Source organism: Pogona vitticeps, chromosome 6 (assembly GCF_051106095.1).
Source record: "Pogona vitticeps strain Pit_001003342236 chromosome 6, PviZW2.1, whole genome shotgun sequence".
NCBI classification, from domain to species: Eukaryota; Metazoa; Chordata; class Lepidosauria; order Squamata; family Agamidae; genus Pogona; species Pogona vitticeps.
This window is the reverse complement of record NC_135788.1, coordinates 17,169,790-17,188,888: the sequence shown is the minus strand read 5'-3', so window position 1 is coordinate 17,188,888 and position 19,099 is coordinate 17,169,790. Positions and strand designations below refer to the sequence as shown.

At 37.6% G+C, this 19,099-nt stretch overlaps 1 protein-coding gene across 5 annotated transcripts in view; it reads right to left on the bottom strand.

Annotated features, from left to right (window-relative positions):
• MPP7 (MAGUK p55 scaffold protein 7) overlaps positions 1-19,099 on the bottom strand; it is a 105,425-nt gene that overhangs the window by 20,301 nt on the left and 66,025 nt on the right. For 3 of the 5 annotated variants that reach the window (XM_078378613.1, XM_073003016.2, XM_073003018.2), the window contains 5 exons: positions 18,373-18,447; positions 17,999-18,195; positions 17,362-17,426; positions 11,498-11,518; positions 10,099-10,140 (listed from right to left, as the gene is read on the bottom strand). In XM_078378613.1, coding sequence (XP_078234739.1) covers positions 10,099-10,140; positions 11,498-11,518; positions 17,362-17,426; positions 17,999-18,195; positions 18,373-18,447 — 400 coding nt within the window. The remainder of the gene's footprint in view (positions 1-10,098; positions 10,141-11,497; positions 11,519-17,361; positions 17,427-17,998; positions 18,196-18,372; positions 18,448-19,099) is intronic. The other 2 variants (XM_078378614.1, XM_073003017.2) reach the window with 1 other exon arrangement.

The following is a 19,099-nucleotide window of genomic DNA, read 5'->3' as shown; positions in this document are numbered from 1 at the left end:
AAATACAGCATAATGCCATACAGAGGACTAAAATACAGTAGGATTCCCATATCCACAGGGGATCTGTTCCACAATCTACCACAAATGCTTGAAACCAAAAAACAGTAGCAAGCCCTATATACAACATAAAAAGGGATGGGAGAAAGACCACAAGGCCTACCCCCTTTTATGTTATATAGAAGGCTGTGGTAAACCACGGATAACTGAAACTATAGGTACCAGTCCTGTAGATATGGGGAATCCTACTCTATGAAACTAATTTAATTCTGCCTTTAATTTAATTAAACCAGGAATTATTAGCTACATTTTCGTAAAAGCAGTTGAAACCACTTTAGTAACTATACTGAATTATATTGGAATTACTATCATACTGAGCTATTTTAAAGCATAAATAAATAAATAAATAAATAAATAAATAAATAAATAAATAAATAAATAAATAAATAAATAAATAAATGCCCCTCCCACAGTTAAACATTATAACTCAAGGCATTTCTTGGTTGTCAAAAAGAGGTTTTGTGAAGTTTGTGACTTTTAGATATCCATTGTATTCAACGTGTGCAAGTTGGTCTGGTTGAATAATTAATGAAACAAAATGCTTTTGGAAGGATATCTAATTTATATTAGTAAATAATCAAAGCAGACCTAGGAATATCAAACCCTACAGAGGCTTTTCCACATCACCTGCACTACAGTTCCCTTTCTTGTTCAGCTGAACTGCTGGAAGTTTCTAAATGCACCTAGTCACCTTGGAAATGCTACATACTTTGAGGAACTAAATGTACAAGGTCCACTGCTAACTGCAGCCACACCTGTATTCTTAGGGGATGTTCTAGGTGTCTTTGCTTTAACTGATGATTATACAGTTTTAAAGCAATCATAAGTAGTAAACCACTCAACTATTTGTCTTCTTTTAATGTATGAAACCAGTTCAACTAGAATAGTTTACAATAAAGTAGTTTACATTAGAATTATTTGTCATAAAATAATTGCAATTACCATTAAATTACATGAAAAGTAATGTTATTGCTGCTTTTCACTGTTGCTAGTTTAAATAAATTGTTGCTTCCCAAAGTTGTAAACACTTGAGCCCCACTCAGGTGTTAAAAGTACACTGAAAGCTAAATGGATAGCTGAAACACATGTAACCTTGACCTGTAGTGTCCCCCTCACCATTGGAAATAAGGCAAATCTACAGAGCTGAGTGTGCTTATAATGTTCCTCTGATCAAGAGTCCTGGGTAAGGTGGATACGTGAACACAGGAGTTCTGTAAGTGCATTCAGCCGCATGCACTTCAAAGTTCTTCTGTAGGCCTTTACACTGTGTATACTCATATATGCAAATTCTACTGTAGATGTAATAGAAATGGATCTGGCTGAGTTTGTCAGGAGATATTGGCCCCAGATAATCATTGCTATAACACAAGTACTTCTTCTAAGTATTAACTCATGAGCCTCAACTATAGACTGTCGAGCCAGAGTGAAGACTTGGATGATGCCTTGCTAAACCAGACAAACATTCAAAAAATAGATATATAGTAGTAATTGGAAGACTTCAACTACTCTCACATCTGTTGGAAGTCAAAGTCTTCCAAGAATGTAAAGTCCAAGAAACTCTTCACTGTCTTGCTGACATTTTCATTTCCCAGAAGGTGGAAAGAGTGACAGGAAATCCACTGTCTTGGACTGGATCTTCACTAACAGGGAGCAGCTGGTTAATAAGCTGAAAGCAGTGGTAGCTGTAGGTGGAAAAGATCATAATTTCTTGGTATTTGTTCTGCAAAAGAAAGGGAAAGCTGAGAGTAGAATAATGCAAATGCTGCACTTAAGAAAACTGACTGGGTAAGACTACATGGTTAGAAAGAGAGAGTTCAGGATGGATAGCAGTTTTATCTTACAGGTGGCACATTTAAGGCATAATTGCAAGTAATTCCAGGAACCAAAAACAAAACAAAATCTAAGAGCATCTAAAGAAGCCATGGTGGCAATTCATTTTTGAAGAGATTCGAAAGGGACTCATATAAGAAATGTAAGAACAGCCAAATTTCTAAGGAATTCAAGTAACCAATACTTGTAGGGAAAAGGTCAGGAAGAGTAAATCTCAAAGTTATTTCAGACTTGCAAGAGAGGCTAAAATAATTAAAGCAGAGGAAGGTTAAATTATGTTTGGAACTAGAGAAAAAACAAGGAAACAGTTAAGTCTCCTATGTTGAAAATACCAAAAAGTATGAATGAGTGACACAGAGAACTACTCAATATCTACTTTGTCTCCATCTTCTCCCAAAAGGGAATTTGTGCTCAAATTGGTAAAAAGAGAATTAACAACATAATGGAAGGGCTAAAGTCCAAAACAGATAACAAGATGGTAGAGGAACACTTATTTCAAGTTTCCATGGTCAGATGAAACACTAAGGAGCAGAGCTTCCATTTATGATCCCAGAGAATTCTTTGAGAATAGGTATGGTCCTGGAAGATTGCAGGGGGGCAAAAGTTGTATTTATTTTCGAAAACAGAAAAAGGGATTTGGGCATTAGCAACCAGTCGGTTTGACATGATTACTAGAAAAAAAAAATTCTAGAGCACTCTGTGAGCATTTAGAAAAGACTGTTATGAATACAAAAAAATTGGCATGAGTTTTTTGAAAACAAGTTACGCCAGACTAATCTCATTTTTGTTTACAAATTTGGCAAAGCAAGAGAATACAGTGGAAGTAGTGTATTTTGACCTGAGGAAGGCTTTTGACAAGACCCCCATAACATTCTTATAAACAAGCTGATAAAACATTGGACAGATTATGCTATGAACTAAATTTCTAACTGGTTGAACTATCATAGACAAAGAGTGCTCATCAGTGGTTCCATGACATCCTGGAGAGAAGTGACAAAGTTCTGACCTGGCCCAGTGATGTTCCATTGCAACCAGAACCAAAGGGGCTGAAAATGCTGTCGGTGCATGGAGGAGAAGGAAGACTGCATAGAGGGGGCAGAGTCAAGCCCGCACCTTAAAGGAAACATTGACTGACATCTAAATAGGTTTGGGATAGCTTTTTCTCTCCCTGAGAGCACTAATTTCCATTATGTAACAATTTACTGTTACGTGCATTCCATTCTGAATGATTAAAAGCATGTATCTCAGTTTATAATCCCTTCTTTTCAAATATTCAAGGCAGTTCTAGGCAGAGATCAGCCAGCATGAAGGTCTAATACTGCAACTGTTAATCTGAATAGTGCCCCTAGCAATATTGCTATTGTCTTTCAATAAATAGCTACCTCTGCCTTGCAAGAGTCAGACATAGCTATTCCATGTATCACAATTAAAATAAGTCCACTGTTCAAAACACTAACTTTACCTTTGATATATGATTAAGTAACATGGATATGAATTCCCCTCAGTTGCTCTCAAAGCAACTGTTTTTACTGAGATTAGTCTCTATATCATTCTGCTACCAAGCTCTGATTCTAATCTTTCCATTTTTATTTCCCAATATGGAACAATTTGTATATTCACCAAGCATTTCCGTTGTCTTCTCATAGAGTATGTTATTAAGTCAAGATTTTTGAAGAAATTGTGCATTCTGGATTTAAAACATTAAACTTGCCATGGTCATGCTGTGATAATTGCAAAACTCCTGATGTGAATCCTCTCCTGGTGTTAGGAAATAAATGAATCTTTGCTGATACATTTTTCTATATTATTTTCACATGAACATTAAAACGTGCTATACAGAGAGAAAGTTCCAAGTGATTTAAGGTCCAACAGAAAACAAACAGCAGCAGACGACAACAAAAGAGTATGCGTGTTCACAGTGTACTGTGAAATTGTGTAACTTCTTTTTAAGTAAATGCATGTGCAAATACTGTTAAACAATGTGTGATGCAAGATAATGTCCTTGGCTGCATGAACTCTTACCAGTTACAAATAGCATGATAATGCACACAGCCCTACCACTCTGGCTTAAAACGTGAATAGTTAAATAACATGTTTCCCATACCATCTGAATGCAGGCACAATTGCCTCTCTAGTTTGTTTCCCTCCCAACAAACCAGTGAAGGCATATAGTTTGCTTTATTTTTGTTTTCCCGCCTAGCGGTTCGAAAGCATGCAAATGCGAGTAGATAAATAGGGACCACCTCGGTGGGAAGGTATCAGCGTTCCGTGTCTAAGTCGCACTGGCCACATGACCACGGAAACTGTCTTCGGACAAACGCTAGCTCTATGACCTGGGAACTGGGATGAGCACCGCGCCCTAGAGTCAGACACGACTGGACAAAATTGTCAAGGGGAACCTTTACCTTACCTTATTTTTGTTTAAAGAAAAACAAGCCAGAGAACAAACTGTGCCCTCAGATGGACTACTTGCTAAACAATACAAATGAAATCAATCAGGCAGAGGACATCACACGACTGATGAACAGAGATGGGGGCATTTGCATACGAATATGAATATCCCTGCGCAGCTGGAGTTAACGAGGGTCTGGCCCCTGGGGCCAGACTGTCCACTCACATGTCCACCGCCACTGGTGGCCCCGCCCATCCTTCCAATCACTCCCAAGCGCCATTCTCTTCCCGGTCATCTAGCCACTGCTGGCAGAGGGAGAGAGCACGAATCTCCCTGCAAGGCAGCTGAGTGGCTAGCCGAGTGGCACTCCAGAGCGACTGATAGGAAGAGAGGGGCTGCCGGAGGCAGGTGTGTGAGTGGATGGTCCAGCCCCAGCTGTGCGGGGATATTTGTATTCGTATACCTCCATCTCTACTGAAAAACCAAGAATTCACAGAGGATTGCTTTATCAGGTAGTGCGAACACATCCAATTATATCTGAAAATCATTTTGTATTAACACTAACACAAAATTAAAAATCCAGAAATAAACATACATATATCTTAGCTACATGTACAATCTAAGAGGGCTACCATGGTGGGGCGGGGAAAAAAGGTGCCTCCCGCCCCTTCAGCTGGACATGCAAAGCCCAAAAAGAGATGTTAAAAACCATGAACAGCTCACTCACCAATGGAATATTGTTTAGGATCCACATCAGTGTTACTACTGTTACATATGATTTATTTATCTATTTTACCCCCTTTACCGTCTCATAGAGTGAAAATTGTTGCTCTTGAACAATTCAAGGACCAGAAAGTACTAGTTTTTGTAAAGCAATTTTCTTATGTGGGGCTCTTAGGTACTCTTGGGGACCTTATGTGGCTCAATGGCTGTACTGGGCTCACTCTGGTTATAGGGCATAAACTGATTTCTGAAGCAGAACTATGGTCATGGACATGATATCTGACATTTTGCATAAACTATAATGCTAAATATGCTTGCTGCTTAGGTTAATAGGTTATGTAGAATATATTTGGTGTTCAGCCTTCCTATGTGCAGAAGACAGTCGATTCAGTAGAATCTTCTGTTGGTAGGAAGAGAGAAGGGCACCATATTAAATTACTTCTTTCTTTTGCATTCCCCCACCCTTGCCATTGTTGTAGTGCCCCAAAACTCTCTGGAGCATATTTGCAGGCTGTGTGTTTTTTTAAGAGAGTGAGTTATGGAAAGGAAGGGGCCATCAGCAAAAATGGTCTTCAGAACTCTGTTGTGGGAAAGCTCTCACCAATTACGTAAATATAATGTAGGATCCACGTCAGTGGTAGTAGTGTTTACTAAAATTAAATCATTTCTGAAACCAATTTCCTCCACAGTGTCAGAGAAAAGTATTGCAGTGCACTACATCCATAGGTGCACAGCTACAGTGCATCTATCTGCTCATAGTATGTGTCCTGGCTATGCCCGTGAGTTGTCTACATTGATAATCACTGAAATCTTTTCTTTCCCAAGTCCAATTGACAAGACTTGAGATCTCTGTGAAGCACTTATCCAAACACATCATCCCAGACAGTCTGTATGCATCATCTGAAAGATATTCATATAGGTAGAATATTCTCCAGAAACCTAGATCTTTTTGAAAACAGATGCTGATTTGCCTTTTTGATTATGCACACATCACTAGTTCTTATAATACAGAACCATAATACAATTCTTTCAAAAAGCAGTATAGTCAGTGATTTATGTCTGAGGTATCTGCCAGTCAGAAAGGCAGATGCAACATATGAAAATATGTTCCATGAGTCCCAAGCCAATTTTTCTTTTCCCACAAAAATATTGCTATGGAGTCCTATTATATCCAGGGGGCATGGACTCATGTGTTGAGTCACAGAGAATTCTTCCCTGATAGTTCAAATATATGATTTAGGGCACCTGATAGAAAACTTTGAGATGCATAGTCCATTCCTTATTTTTTTTCCGAGGAAAAATAGGGAGTATTGCACTGGACTGCCAAACATGACAGAACCCTGTTGTACAAGTTACAATCACACAACTATGATAATGTTATCAGCTGTGGCCAATACTCAGCTGTGCCACTACCATTTGGGGGCTTTTGAAGGCTTCTTTAAAATCACCAATTTTACAATTGCTCTTTAATGCAGTTCCAGCAGTGGTGATTTCAGGCATTAAAGAGTTTCCCTTTCTGTTCTGCAGGTCCCAAAGGTTTTCCTAGGACAAGGAGGATCCCTGGCAATCCTCAGAATGTTGCCAAGTGGAATATGAAGTTTTTAATTCCCCCAAAATGGCCACAGTTGATGCCATCACAGTTCTAAGGTCATTACTTACTCAACAGGATTCCAGTCAATAAATGATTTTGGGATGACCTAAGACTTAAGTTAGAACTGATTTGACGGCACATAATAATAATTATTATTAAGAGTTATTCTGTGTAACACACAATATATAAAAATTATGATTACATACAAAACCATGTGATTTCTGCATGTCTTACAATTTATTTCTTCTCTCTTGGAACACAGAAATAAAACTCAATCTGTTTTTTATTTACCAAATAGGATAGTTCTGTGGGTAAAAGACAGAACACATTTACTGTTAGCATGTTTTCAATACATGTCTGCACCAAATTTCATAATTCATAACCATATCATATATTTTAGGCTTAACTACTCTAATACTTCTCACTTAGGAATTAAAATATGTATTAAAATCCCATCAGCAAACCCATAAAATCTAATTCCAAAAGTATGTGAGTAAATATGAGCTTCTCCAGTGTATTATCAGCTTGGTTAATAGGCAAGCAAGACATGGACACATCACTACTAATTTGCTTACCTATAACTGTTTTTCTTTGAGTTGTTATCAGTGATTTCACATGCAGGGCTTCTGTGTCTGTGCAAAAAGCAGCCTCAGAACCTTCTATAGCGTATGGAGAAGTGCTTTCCCCTTCCGCCAGCACTACTGCATATGACCAGACTGTCCACCATCCAGACATAAACTCAGCATGACGGAGAGGAGAAGGGTGGGATGTGTGAATTCATGGAGGACCACTTGAAGAACTACAGTTACAGTTAAGCAACCTGCCCTTTTTTGGTCATGGTCTCCATGAATCAAACACATGGGGAAGTTCATTTACCAGAGAACCAATGTCAGAACTTCACAGATGAGAGCACTGCCCTTCTGAAAGAAGCATCTGGCTGTGAACAAATATCCAGTCTATAGTGCCTGAAACCAGGTCGTAGCCTTGCAGATGTCAGGCAAACTGAGTCCTCTTTGGGCAGCAGTGGAAGTCATGAGAACCCCTTATTGGGTGGCTAATACCCTGAGGTACTGGTTGAGTGGCCATCTCATAAGCCAACTTGATGGTTTCCAAAACCCATTTAGCCAATCTCTGGGATAATACTGGATTGCCTTTCCTACGACCTTGATAACAAAGGAAAAGTTGAGCACACTTTCAAAACTCCCTCATACGAGACACCTAAAAGGTCAGAGAATGCCAAGGTATGAAGTGATCTGTCAAGAGATATCTGGTGATTGGCAAATACAGGTAATTCAATTGTGATGTATAAAACTGAGGAACAACTTTAGGTAAGACAGTAATATATGGAAATAAGGCATTTTTATGAAACTGCAGGAATGGTGGGTAGCTTTGAAGTGTGCACAGTGCACTAGAACACATCACTAATGTGACAGCAACAAGGAAAGCAATTTTAAAGGTTAGCAGTCTAATGTCAGTGCTCACCACAGGCTTAAAGGGAGGCCCCATTAACTGAGTAGGGACGAGAGAGAGGGACCAAGACTCTGGTGGATGATGAATTTTAGGTTAAGTATAAAGCAGACCTTTCAATAATTTCTTAAGTACAGGATCTACAAAGAGATGGGGTAATGAGTGGCCACGAGGTTGTCATGACACAGTGGCTGCTAGGTAAACACGGAGGACTGAGTGAAGCCTCTCTGCTTTAAGGACAGTAAAACCTTCATTACTGTCTCTCAAGAAGCTGGGATGCTAGGTGCCCAGACAGACCTGGCATATTAAAGAAATATGCTCCACTTATAGATTTTCTCATTGGAAGACTTTGGCAGAGGCCAGAATCTGAGTCATTTAGGACAAATCCTGTCACATTCAGTCTGGGAATATTTTGTTGCCTCACTTTCCCTCTGTTGTATGTCAACAAGTCTGGTGAAGTTCACAGACACTGTCAACAGTGGAGTGAATCAAATCTGTAAATCAAAATTTGTAATTTTTGCATTATTTCACTGTTTTTACTATATTGGAAGCTGCCTAGAGTGGTCTTTTAGACCAGATGGGCGGGGTATCAATCAATCAATCAATCAATCAATCAATCAATCAATCAATCAATCAATCAATCAATCAATCAATCAATCAATCAATCAGTCTTAACCACCAGGTTATTAGAATCACATTTACTTGCTCTTGTTTGATTTTGATTTTTGTTCTGTGGATCAAGAGAAAGGGAGCAATCCTGTGGTGATATTCACAGAAGGAAATGTCAGTCAGGTCTCAAATAGTAATGGGGCACAGAGCGGTAGAAATATGGAGTGAGATGCATTGGGTCTTGTTCGACCTTATGTTGATGGAGAGACTTATGCAAATTCCTGCAATGGGTGGACCTTTCACAAATGGAAAGGTAAAGGATGATTGTTAGGACTAATATCTGCTCTGGGGAGTGTGCCCTTGTTCCTGAGGTGGAATTTCTTGGAGAGGGGAGAATTTGCCAAGACCAGATTGAGTATGCCTGCTTCATTCTGGAGACTGACAAAATACAGGAGAGAAAGCTTGTAGACACTGAGTGTCGTCTTCTGAAGCAGTTTGAAGAGGAATGAAATCACATGCAAGTTCCAGACTTCTCTCAAAATGCTGCTAATGCAGCAAACTGAAGAGAACTAAGGGCTAGCTATTAGGGCACTGATGGTGAGCCTTTTTGAGCCGAACTGCCCAAACTGCAAACAAACAAAACCAACCCAGCAGGTGGCAGAAGCCGCATTGGCGGAAGTAGGAATCCCAGGCATGGAGGTGCCTCCAGACCCCACTCTGGATCCGCCTCCAGTCATGCCCAACCCTGCCTAATACCTATAGCTTGGCCAGCCAGCCTACCGCCACCAGTGCCAGCTGCTCCAGATCCTGGCCTGCCACCTGTTGCGGCACTAGCACTGCAGCTGCAGCCACCTCCTCAGGTTTGGCTACTGGGAGTAGTGATCCTTGCTGCATTAGAGTGTGTCAGATCATATGTATCAGGCAAAAACAAAACAAAAATCAAAAATAAAGAAGATGAAAACATTAAATGCTAACTGCTATATTTGAATGTGAGCTTTTGTGGACAAGTGCACTTCCTCAAACTTTTTCTTACAATCATATGCACAGCAGCACTGGAGAAGGGGAAAATGCTTCTCCATAGGCTCTAAAAGGTTCTAAGACTACTTTTGGGGCACTATAACGATGAAGAATTTAAGATTATCTGGAAAACAGGTTAAATGTAGCTATCCTACGGTTGTCTATAGTAACAAATGGGCATGTATGTTGTTACAACAAATATTTTAGTCAAGCAAGTGATGATGTTTCAACAGTGATGTTGGTAAAATATATTACTGTTAGTATGTAAATCCTTTGTGTCAAATCCAGTGAGCCATTTTTGAAATCTAACAAATGCATAACATGCAGTGATGCTGATTTGTTACCTGCAAACTCTGTAGCTCATCCAGGAAAAAGCTGAGAAAGAAAGAGTCTTTTGTAAGCAACTGCTCACCTATATGGGCTCCACTGTTGAGACCAGTACATTCAGCTTCCTCTGGATGAAGTGTAAAAGCATACCGAACAAAAGCCAAGAAATAAAGCAGAATAGTTAGAAGCCCAGCCATAAATGCAAAAGAAGAGTTACTCAAAATGACAACTGTACAAAGCATAGCATAAAAAGCCTTCAATGTGCCACTGTTTAAAAATAAATCAGTGTATTGTCCTACAGCAGAGCAAGAGACTCCGGAATAAAGCAACATGCACACTTATGTTTTCACCTTTTCAATTGTCTTTTTCATGACAAAAAATAAAAAAGTATCTTTTTAAAAGGCAGACTGTATTGAAATTTAAAATTCAGAGAACTGGAACACACAGATAAAGACATCTTCAGAGAATATTAAGAGCTGTTGCCTTTGGCTCAATGGATCAGACAAAAAGGTTTTTTTTTAGTGACCATAATCTTCTTGCATGATATAAAATAGTACTGGTACTTATTAATATGCCAGAAGTCCTTTGAAAAAACAAGATACAGCATTTAAAAATATTAAGTTATTATATAGACCGATGATTTGAAACAAACCAGTGACCTGCAACTGTTATTGTTGTAAAAAGTAACAGCAGAGTGGGATACACAGGAAAACAAGAAAAGAAAAACAAAACAAAATCAAAAAACAAGGGGCAGCCTGGATTGAATATCACACTGGTGCTGCATGGCCCAACATGTCAGAACTCTCTTTCTGCCCTCCTCCTTGCAGCCCTTGGCGGGGCTTGAAAACTGGCCCCGAGAGGATTTCTAGCCTTTCAGAACAGGTTTTTGAGATACACAGAAGACATTAGTGGAAAGGGGATACCACTCTGTCCCAACTCTGCTGAAGGATATATATCAATAAACTAACAGAGCAACTTCACTTCAGAATTATACCCTTCAAGATCTACAATAAACACGTTTTATCTTGCTTTGGGGAACCATAATCCTGATATGATCTTGCTTTAGGAAGAAATTCAAAAGCAAACAGGGATATCACAAGTGGGACCCCCTGCCTTACCCCACAGGGATCCCCATGCACAGATGCCACTGTTATGCACAGAAGCCATCTACTACTACAGCTTTTTGTGGGATTTGCAGAGCTGATATATAGCAACAACTAATCCACTATCGTGACTAAACATACTGCTATATCTGTTGTTAATGTTCAAACTGCCATCAAGGAAAAGATGACATAGTTCCTCTAATTTTCAAACCTGACCTGCAAGCCAGCAGGTTCAGTTCAGTTCAGAATCTGTATGTGCACCTTCAGTTTCCTCTGAGAAGCACAAAAGGGAAAAATGAGAGGCAAATAAAGATTACAGTAACTGAGGATATGGTAGACATATGAACAGTTAAAAGCACAGGAGAAAAAATAAACACCTACCACACTCAACTGCTTCTTCAGCTTAGAATGGAAAAAAAGAGAGCAGACATACTATAATTTATATTTTTATTATAATTATTAACAAGTGATAATTAAACTGGGAAAATTATAAAATTCAACAGTAAGACAACACATTAAGAGCATGCATAGCAGTAATCTAAATGGAAAAGAAAGTTCAGTTTTGTAATCCAAAATTACATTTTCTTAAGATTATGTAGATGTGACAGCTCTTTTCTCCATGCCACACATAATACTCTACTACAATTAAGGGACCAGGAATGAGCCAGATAAATATGTGTATCTTCTACTAGCCCTTTCACCCTCTGGGCATGGAATGTCCCCTTCAACAACTCTTCACTGCAATTCACTGTTACTATACCACAGTCACCTATAGGTATCTGTAATCTAGGCCCTAGGGCTTTAAACTCCAGCATAAACCCATTTACCCTAGTCAACATTAAGCATGGTTAGTTCCACTGTTGAAAGAACGGTACATGAAAGGAGGAGTATAAGGTATCTTTGATCCTGTAACAATGCTAAGCAAAAGGAACTTTCAGTTTTGTATGAATCTTGGGTAAAGCCACACTTACATGGGGAGAAATATTTAAATTCTCAAACTGTTACCAAGAAGAGGAAATGAAAATTAATATATTTCCAAATGAAATTCTTAAGCTATTAAATTCTGAGACTGATACCAACTCTTCAGCAATCTACCTTCTTCGAGAGCCTGGCCCTAGCCTCCTTCTGTTGCCCCACTCACTACCATATCATACACCAGTGCACATTTTCTTTGGACTGTTATCTCCATCAGCTTTGTTTGTCAAAGTACTTCCTACTACTACCAGTTTACCTCAAGTAGCTTACTTCCTTAATCAAGTATTACTGGCAAATGCAGTGGCTGATACAATTTCATCCTCTGGTACAGATATTACTATACAGTATACAGTAAATCACATGGACATTAGGTTCAAAAGGCACACACTTATATTATTAACAGTATGTCTCTTTATACTACAGTATAAGGAAACTGTAATTAATTAAAACATATAACTAAATGGCAAAGAAATGACTCATTGAGATCCCTGTTTTTTAAAGTGAAAATAGACAGAAGTTCTGTTGCGCAAGGGGATGGGAGACCCTCTCATCTGAGGTACTAAGGATGCTACAGGTATAAAGTGCAGAGTTAGAGGAACTACTTTTCTGAACCAGAACTCTCAGACCAACCAGAAGATAACAAAGTGGGATGACTCTGTCCAACTGTCTGGCCATAATCTCATCACATCAGCCTTTCTATTGCCATGCCTGGATCTCTGGGAACTCAGCTTTCCATACAGACTGTATCTTTCACATTACCTACTCAGTCAAACAGCTTTCTGCACCTATTTTTTTATCAATTTGATCATGTAACAGCTACCCAACTCGGTATCCACTTCTCTGAAGTGGACAGAATTCTCTAAATTTCACTTTTCCATGTTGTCTACCTGTATCTGACTTTAATTTGTGTACAGTACTATAATAGTATACAAGGTTGGTGTTACAAATTGGTTACAATGAACAGAGACAAATAAAATATATAGCATACCCAAGGAAAATTATCCTAGAAAAATGATACAAGACAAGGAATGAAGAAATACATCAACGTTGTGAATATGAATTGGGACAAACTGAACATTCACAGATTTTTTGTATCTTCAAATTCAGGCTGGCCCTGATGGATGAGACAGAAACTTTATGCTAACTGAAACTATCTCAGTTAGCATATCTCAGTTAACATATAAGAGCTCTGAGCTAACTTGTGAAGTTCTGAACACTGTTGTTTGGTAAATATAGGAGATATATGACTCTACCCTGGATATACTGCATGAAGCAGATACACCTTATTCATTCATTCATTCATTCATTTATACATTCACTAGCCCATTGGAGCACAGCACTATTCTCATCCTACTACACTAGATGGCTATTCTATTTTTCACAGAAAATGAATCTGGGCACCCCAGTTATTACTAAACCAGCACTTGAATACTAGGAAATATGTAACAACACACTAACATCTGAATGAGAAAGTATAAAATGTTTTAGCAGCAACATTTAATTTGCTGGCAACTGTTCATAAAATATATGTAAAATTACTTTTAATAAAGTTACATCATAAAATATTTGTGCAAGTAACATGAAAGCAAAAATGCTAGTATAATTTTTTTACTATAGGGAATATTTACACAAATAATAGAAATATTCAGCAGATGCCTCTTCTGCTAGGTGAGACAGCAAGTCATAAAGACTGGCATGGGTCAGTCCTGGCCTCATAGTGGCAAAAGCCTCAAATAACATCCACCAATTCCTCAAGTAATGTATGACAAGCAAGCAGGCCTATGACAAAGATAAAGTCTACTGTTTTTGCAAGAAAAATGGTTGAGATTAAGGCAATCTGATTCAGTGCCAGGAAAAAAATTGTAGTTTTGAAATAATGGTGAGGGTGTGTTTGGCTTCCTGACAAGTGAGAAATCTGGGAGGGGGGGAGGTTGCCCTATTTTTATGACATGGAAATAATGAATAGCCTGTAGAATGTAACAGAAGTATTGCATTAAATTATAAAACTGTTATATATTTTAATTTCAGTGTTTAACCACAATACACAATGGGCACTGTACATAATACTGGACTGTACATAATTCATTGTCAGAATAACTCAATTTAGTGAAATGGATTACATTTTCTTTATATTACCACCACATGAAGTCACAAGATACAAATAATAAACTGACCACATATACTTTATATATATTTGACTGCTGTTAAGTATTTCTTCTTCCTAATGTGGTGAAACAGGATGTAATTCAGGATATTAAGACAGGATTTTCATATCAAATTTTATATCAATTTTTCATATTTCATTTTAGATGTAAATTTGTAAAGCAATAGATAAATATCTTCTTCCCATCTATTGCACGTGACTTGTCATAAATTATTACATTAGAATCAGTCAATTCAGATAAATCAGATTATAGAGAATACTTATGTATGAGACATTATTTTGCAGAGCCTAGATGCCTTTAAAAATTTTTTTTTTGTCATAAGTATTTTTTAAAAAACTGATGTGGAACTCTTCTTGGATATGTTGAAAACAAGCTATTTATTCCAATGTTACTATAATTACACAGAAAAATAAACATAACTGACCTGATTACTGAAAATGTGTGTTCTTTTCTGAAGACAAATGCTATCAAACACAATAATTTTGACACCCGAACATGCAATTGCTACCAATTCAATGTAAGCATACATTCATGCTATCCAATATGTTAAAGACAGGGCCTTTCATTTGATAAGAGAAGTGGCTCCTCCTTTGCCTCATGGATCTATGCAATGATTCCAGATTACACCATGTATTTTCCATTTAAATATCACTTTGGGGGATGCCACAGGGATGCAAATTACCAGTGGGCACATACCACTATGTTCTAGATTCTTTATCTAGAGTTTCTTTTATGTAAACTTTTCCTTTGAGACATTGAGAGTTCTAGAAAAGCATACACAGCATGGATTTAGAAGTATAAATTTTTAAAGCAATAGGAACAAATGCTCTCATGCCTTTTCTGTTTCGTGTAACAGGTGCTTAAACTTTCTATATCCAATTTACCTTCAAGTACCCAATTTTTATATACATTTTGTAGGCTGTGAACTGTGGATACCTTACTTCTGACATCTGCACCATTCTGATAAATCATGGCTTGGCAAAAACATGAAATGATTTTACTTCCACGAATTAAACATACATGAAATGTAGAATGACAAAACGAAAACATCACTGAGCTGAATAGTTACCAGAACTATAGGCTCACCGTCTCTCTCAAGAGAAAGCATCCAAATCATAAGATGCAGCTGAAATGTACAGAATTTCATGCACAAATGTAGGAATACCATATGCTAATATAGGAGGTACTGTATATCAGCCTACACAGCTGCAAATTGGCTCCATAATGCCTGCAGAGGCTTCTTGAAGTATCTTTTGTTCCATTCTGACTCTCTACTATTTCAGTTCAATCCATTTCTATATTGTGCAATTGTTGTAGCTCTTCTGAGAACAGCAGAATAGATTGTTCCCCATACCCCAATCTCCCTGTAATATTGGATGGGATTACAGCAAAAACACAGGGTTTATGAGAAGTTGGTAAAAGAGAAATCTGAACACGTTTCAGATTTGTAGCTCATTTCCAGGCACTAAGTCTATAAAGAGTAAGCCTTAAAACATTAAATATTCTGTCTTCTCTTCACCTCCTTTCCTTTAATTACTAGAAATCTCTGAAACAATATTAACCATTTGCTCTAGCTCAGTGAGATGACAGTCTGGCTGCAGAGTGATACGTAAGGGATCTGATACCCTACTGTGCCTCCCACAAAAAAGAGCTAGTCTGTGTAGCCGTAGGCAAGCTGCATAGTTCCAGAGTGCCCACAGGAGAAAGGGATTTCTGAATACTCTACACAGAAAACTTTGGAAAGGGTACACATAAGTTGGAATTGACTTGATGTCATGTAATTATTGTCATTATTCCTTCTTCTTAAAGCTAGGATCCTCTCAGTTCATCTAGTACCATTACTCTTCAATGGTCAAGAGTTAAAAACAATATAGAAATCTGTTAATTTTATATTTTAATCCATTTTGCTGGCATCATGAGCATTTTAATATGCCATCTCCTGTCTTTAGAATTTGTAACAGGTAATATATGAATTATTTATTCATTTGTAAATCGTATTATATGGCTCTCCCTTCTAAATTTCGCTGAGTCTCCCTTTTCTTTCCATTTCCTATTACAACTCCTTCTTCCACAATTTCATGTTATTTCATTTTGCCTATCATCTTCTTTCAAAGGTCTTCTAAGACCTTCTAGGCTCTCATGCTGTCTACTTAAAATTTAAAGGAAACACTCCCAGTAGAAGTTTTCCAAAACATTACAGACACTTTTCATGTTGCCATGCTGTCCAACCTGATGTACAGTGATAAAATAATTTGATTCAAACCAATGTTACTTTAGCTGTTATGCGCTACTCCTGTATTTTGTCATTAAAACTGATACTATTTTCAACATAATAACATTTCAGTTCATGAGACTGCAGGCATGGAGGTATTCTTCCTTTAAAAGACATTATTTCAATACAATTTCAGCTGAAGATGCACAGCAGAGCACTATGCCAGGATATTCTTGCTACTCTTTTATGAACATGCCTTATTATTCCTACCATAAAATAATCATTTTAATGTCTTGGGACAAACTCACTTTTTTGGTTCAGAGTCCTATCTAGCTGTATAGTCAAAAAGATAGATGAACAATTGTTTAAACATTTAACAGATGTGGTAAGAACTCATCCACTAGCTTGATATTATCTATAGTATGATCTAATCAGCTTCTTAACACCAGGATACACATATTTTTCGCCCAAAAGCCTTCATGTGATGATGGCACACTTGCATGCACATACTCTAAAGATAATCTCGTTCCCCTCCAATCTGCAACTGTAATTCCTGTTCAGACATTAGTACTCCAGAAGTTCATGCATGAGGATCTGGCAATACCAGTCCGTATTCCAAGAGGTGTATTTTTTATTGTAATATGGCACAGGAGCATCCTAGTATGTTGGTTTGACTCAGCAAAGTAGACCGGAACTTTAAAAAGAATTGCCTATCTGTATATTCTTACATGACATCCAGTGAGGTATAGTGGATAGAGTGATGGACCAGCTGTTCTATAGGATGTCAGGCTTGGACCTACAGATGATGATCAGAATTACATCTTAATTGTGCTGATGCATGTCATTTGCAAATGTGAAAGGAGTGTGAAATCTAATTTTTGTAACAGACTCACATGATTTCCTATTTGAAATTTTCAAGGGCTGAACCTGCACATCTGATCTTCTTAAGGCAAGTCTTCTATAAAGCAGTTTAGGGGAGGGAGGGAAGGAGAAAGAAAAAGAAACTTTAAATTGTTATTCCTACAGGAGAGTAATAAACGTTTAGTATCAGCCTTTTCCAAAACATGCTTTTATATAAACACATTCCTAAATAATATTTTTTAAACAAGCAATTAACAAGTACTCCAGACACAACCGTAGCTCTTTATTAATCAACAACAGTTGTTCTCAGCTTTTGAGCCTACACTTGAACTTCAATTCTCCAAATCCTTTCCCACTAGCAATGCTGGCTGGGGCTTTTGGGAGCTGTAGTGTAAAGCATCTGGTGGAGCCAAGATTGGAAACAACTGCTCTATAGTATGTACATACTGTACTTATGTCAATACAGATACGCATAACATACTGTTTTCCATATGCTTTTTCTTTCAAACTTGATCAGCAGTATTATTTCAGGTTTTGTCATTACTGCTGGTAAGCAGGCAAATAAGGAATGTCAAACAATCTATGAGGTAAAGGCATAATAATTATACTGAATGCAAACTGGTAACTGTATGTATCAGAGAGAAAAAAATAAGCTCAGTAACAGCTGACCTTTCCTGGAAATGCTTTGAAGGAATTAAGCCTGCTCTGGGATTGGTATCACCTTCAAGCTTGGCTTGCCACCAGGTTGCATCATCCTGGCTCATGATCTGAAGAATTTCACCTTTTCTAAAAGGAAGTCCAGCTTCTTTGCAGGGAATAGCTTTATCCTCACTGGGGTCATAATCAAATAGAGCTTTCATGAAGATCTAAAAAAGAATGTTTTATTTATAATTAATACAACAGTCTCTATTTTTATTGCATGCTGCCATACAAATAACATACGTTAAAATGCCACTACAAAATGTATTTGCATATGGAGACAGAGTACATCACAGCTAAGCCATCCCATCTTGAGTCCTTATTCAAAGCAAATGAGTTCTTACCTTGCCCTCTTTAGATGAGGTTTGTTCTTTGACACTGGGTATAATTTTAAATGTGATGGCTCCTTGAGATTGAGACTAAAATAAATGAAAAATAAATGACTGAACCACTCAGTAGAATTTAAACAAAAGCAAGAAAGAAGACAAGGTTGTTGCAGCCTGTATGGTTAAGAATAAACCTTTTCTAGGCAAACCCGTATATTAAGCTTATAATACACAGCACCCTATTTCCTTTATTTTAACAGCAAATAAATTCTGCTCAATTTTTTTTCAGTTCTAACTGAAATTTGGCTCTTACTATCTGTTTATTGTCCATGACATAGCATCTCAAATTTGGACCACAATTATACAATACACATTTTTAAAGAAACTGCTTCTCAAAGAGAATGGGGGTGACTTCGTTTGCAAACTTCTGCTGAGCACTGCCATTATCTAAAATAAACCTAAGAGCAACAATAAATTAATCTTTATGTTACTGTCAGATTGAGAAGAAAGGTGTGAAATGCTACACTGACTCACATAATTTGCAACTTGTGTCTACTAACCAAACACTGTATCTTGGGACAATGGGGGCCAAGTATAAATGTTTGCCATGTAGTTTCACTCTTAAGTCTAAAGAAGTGGCCTTGATATATGAAAGCTCACAATAGAGCAGTTAAGTCTTTTAGGTACTACAATGTTTTTCTCTTCTTTATTACTATTATTATTATTTTGTTTTTGTTTTGTTTTG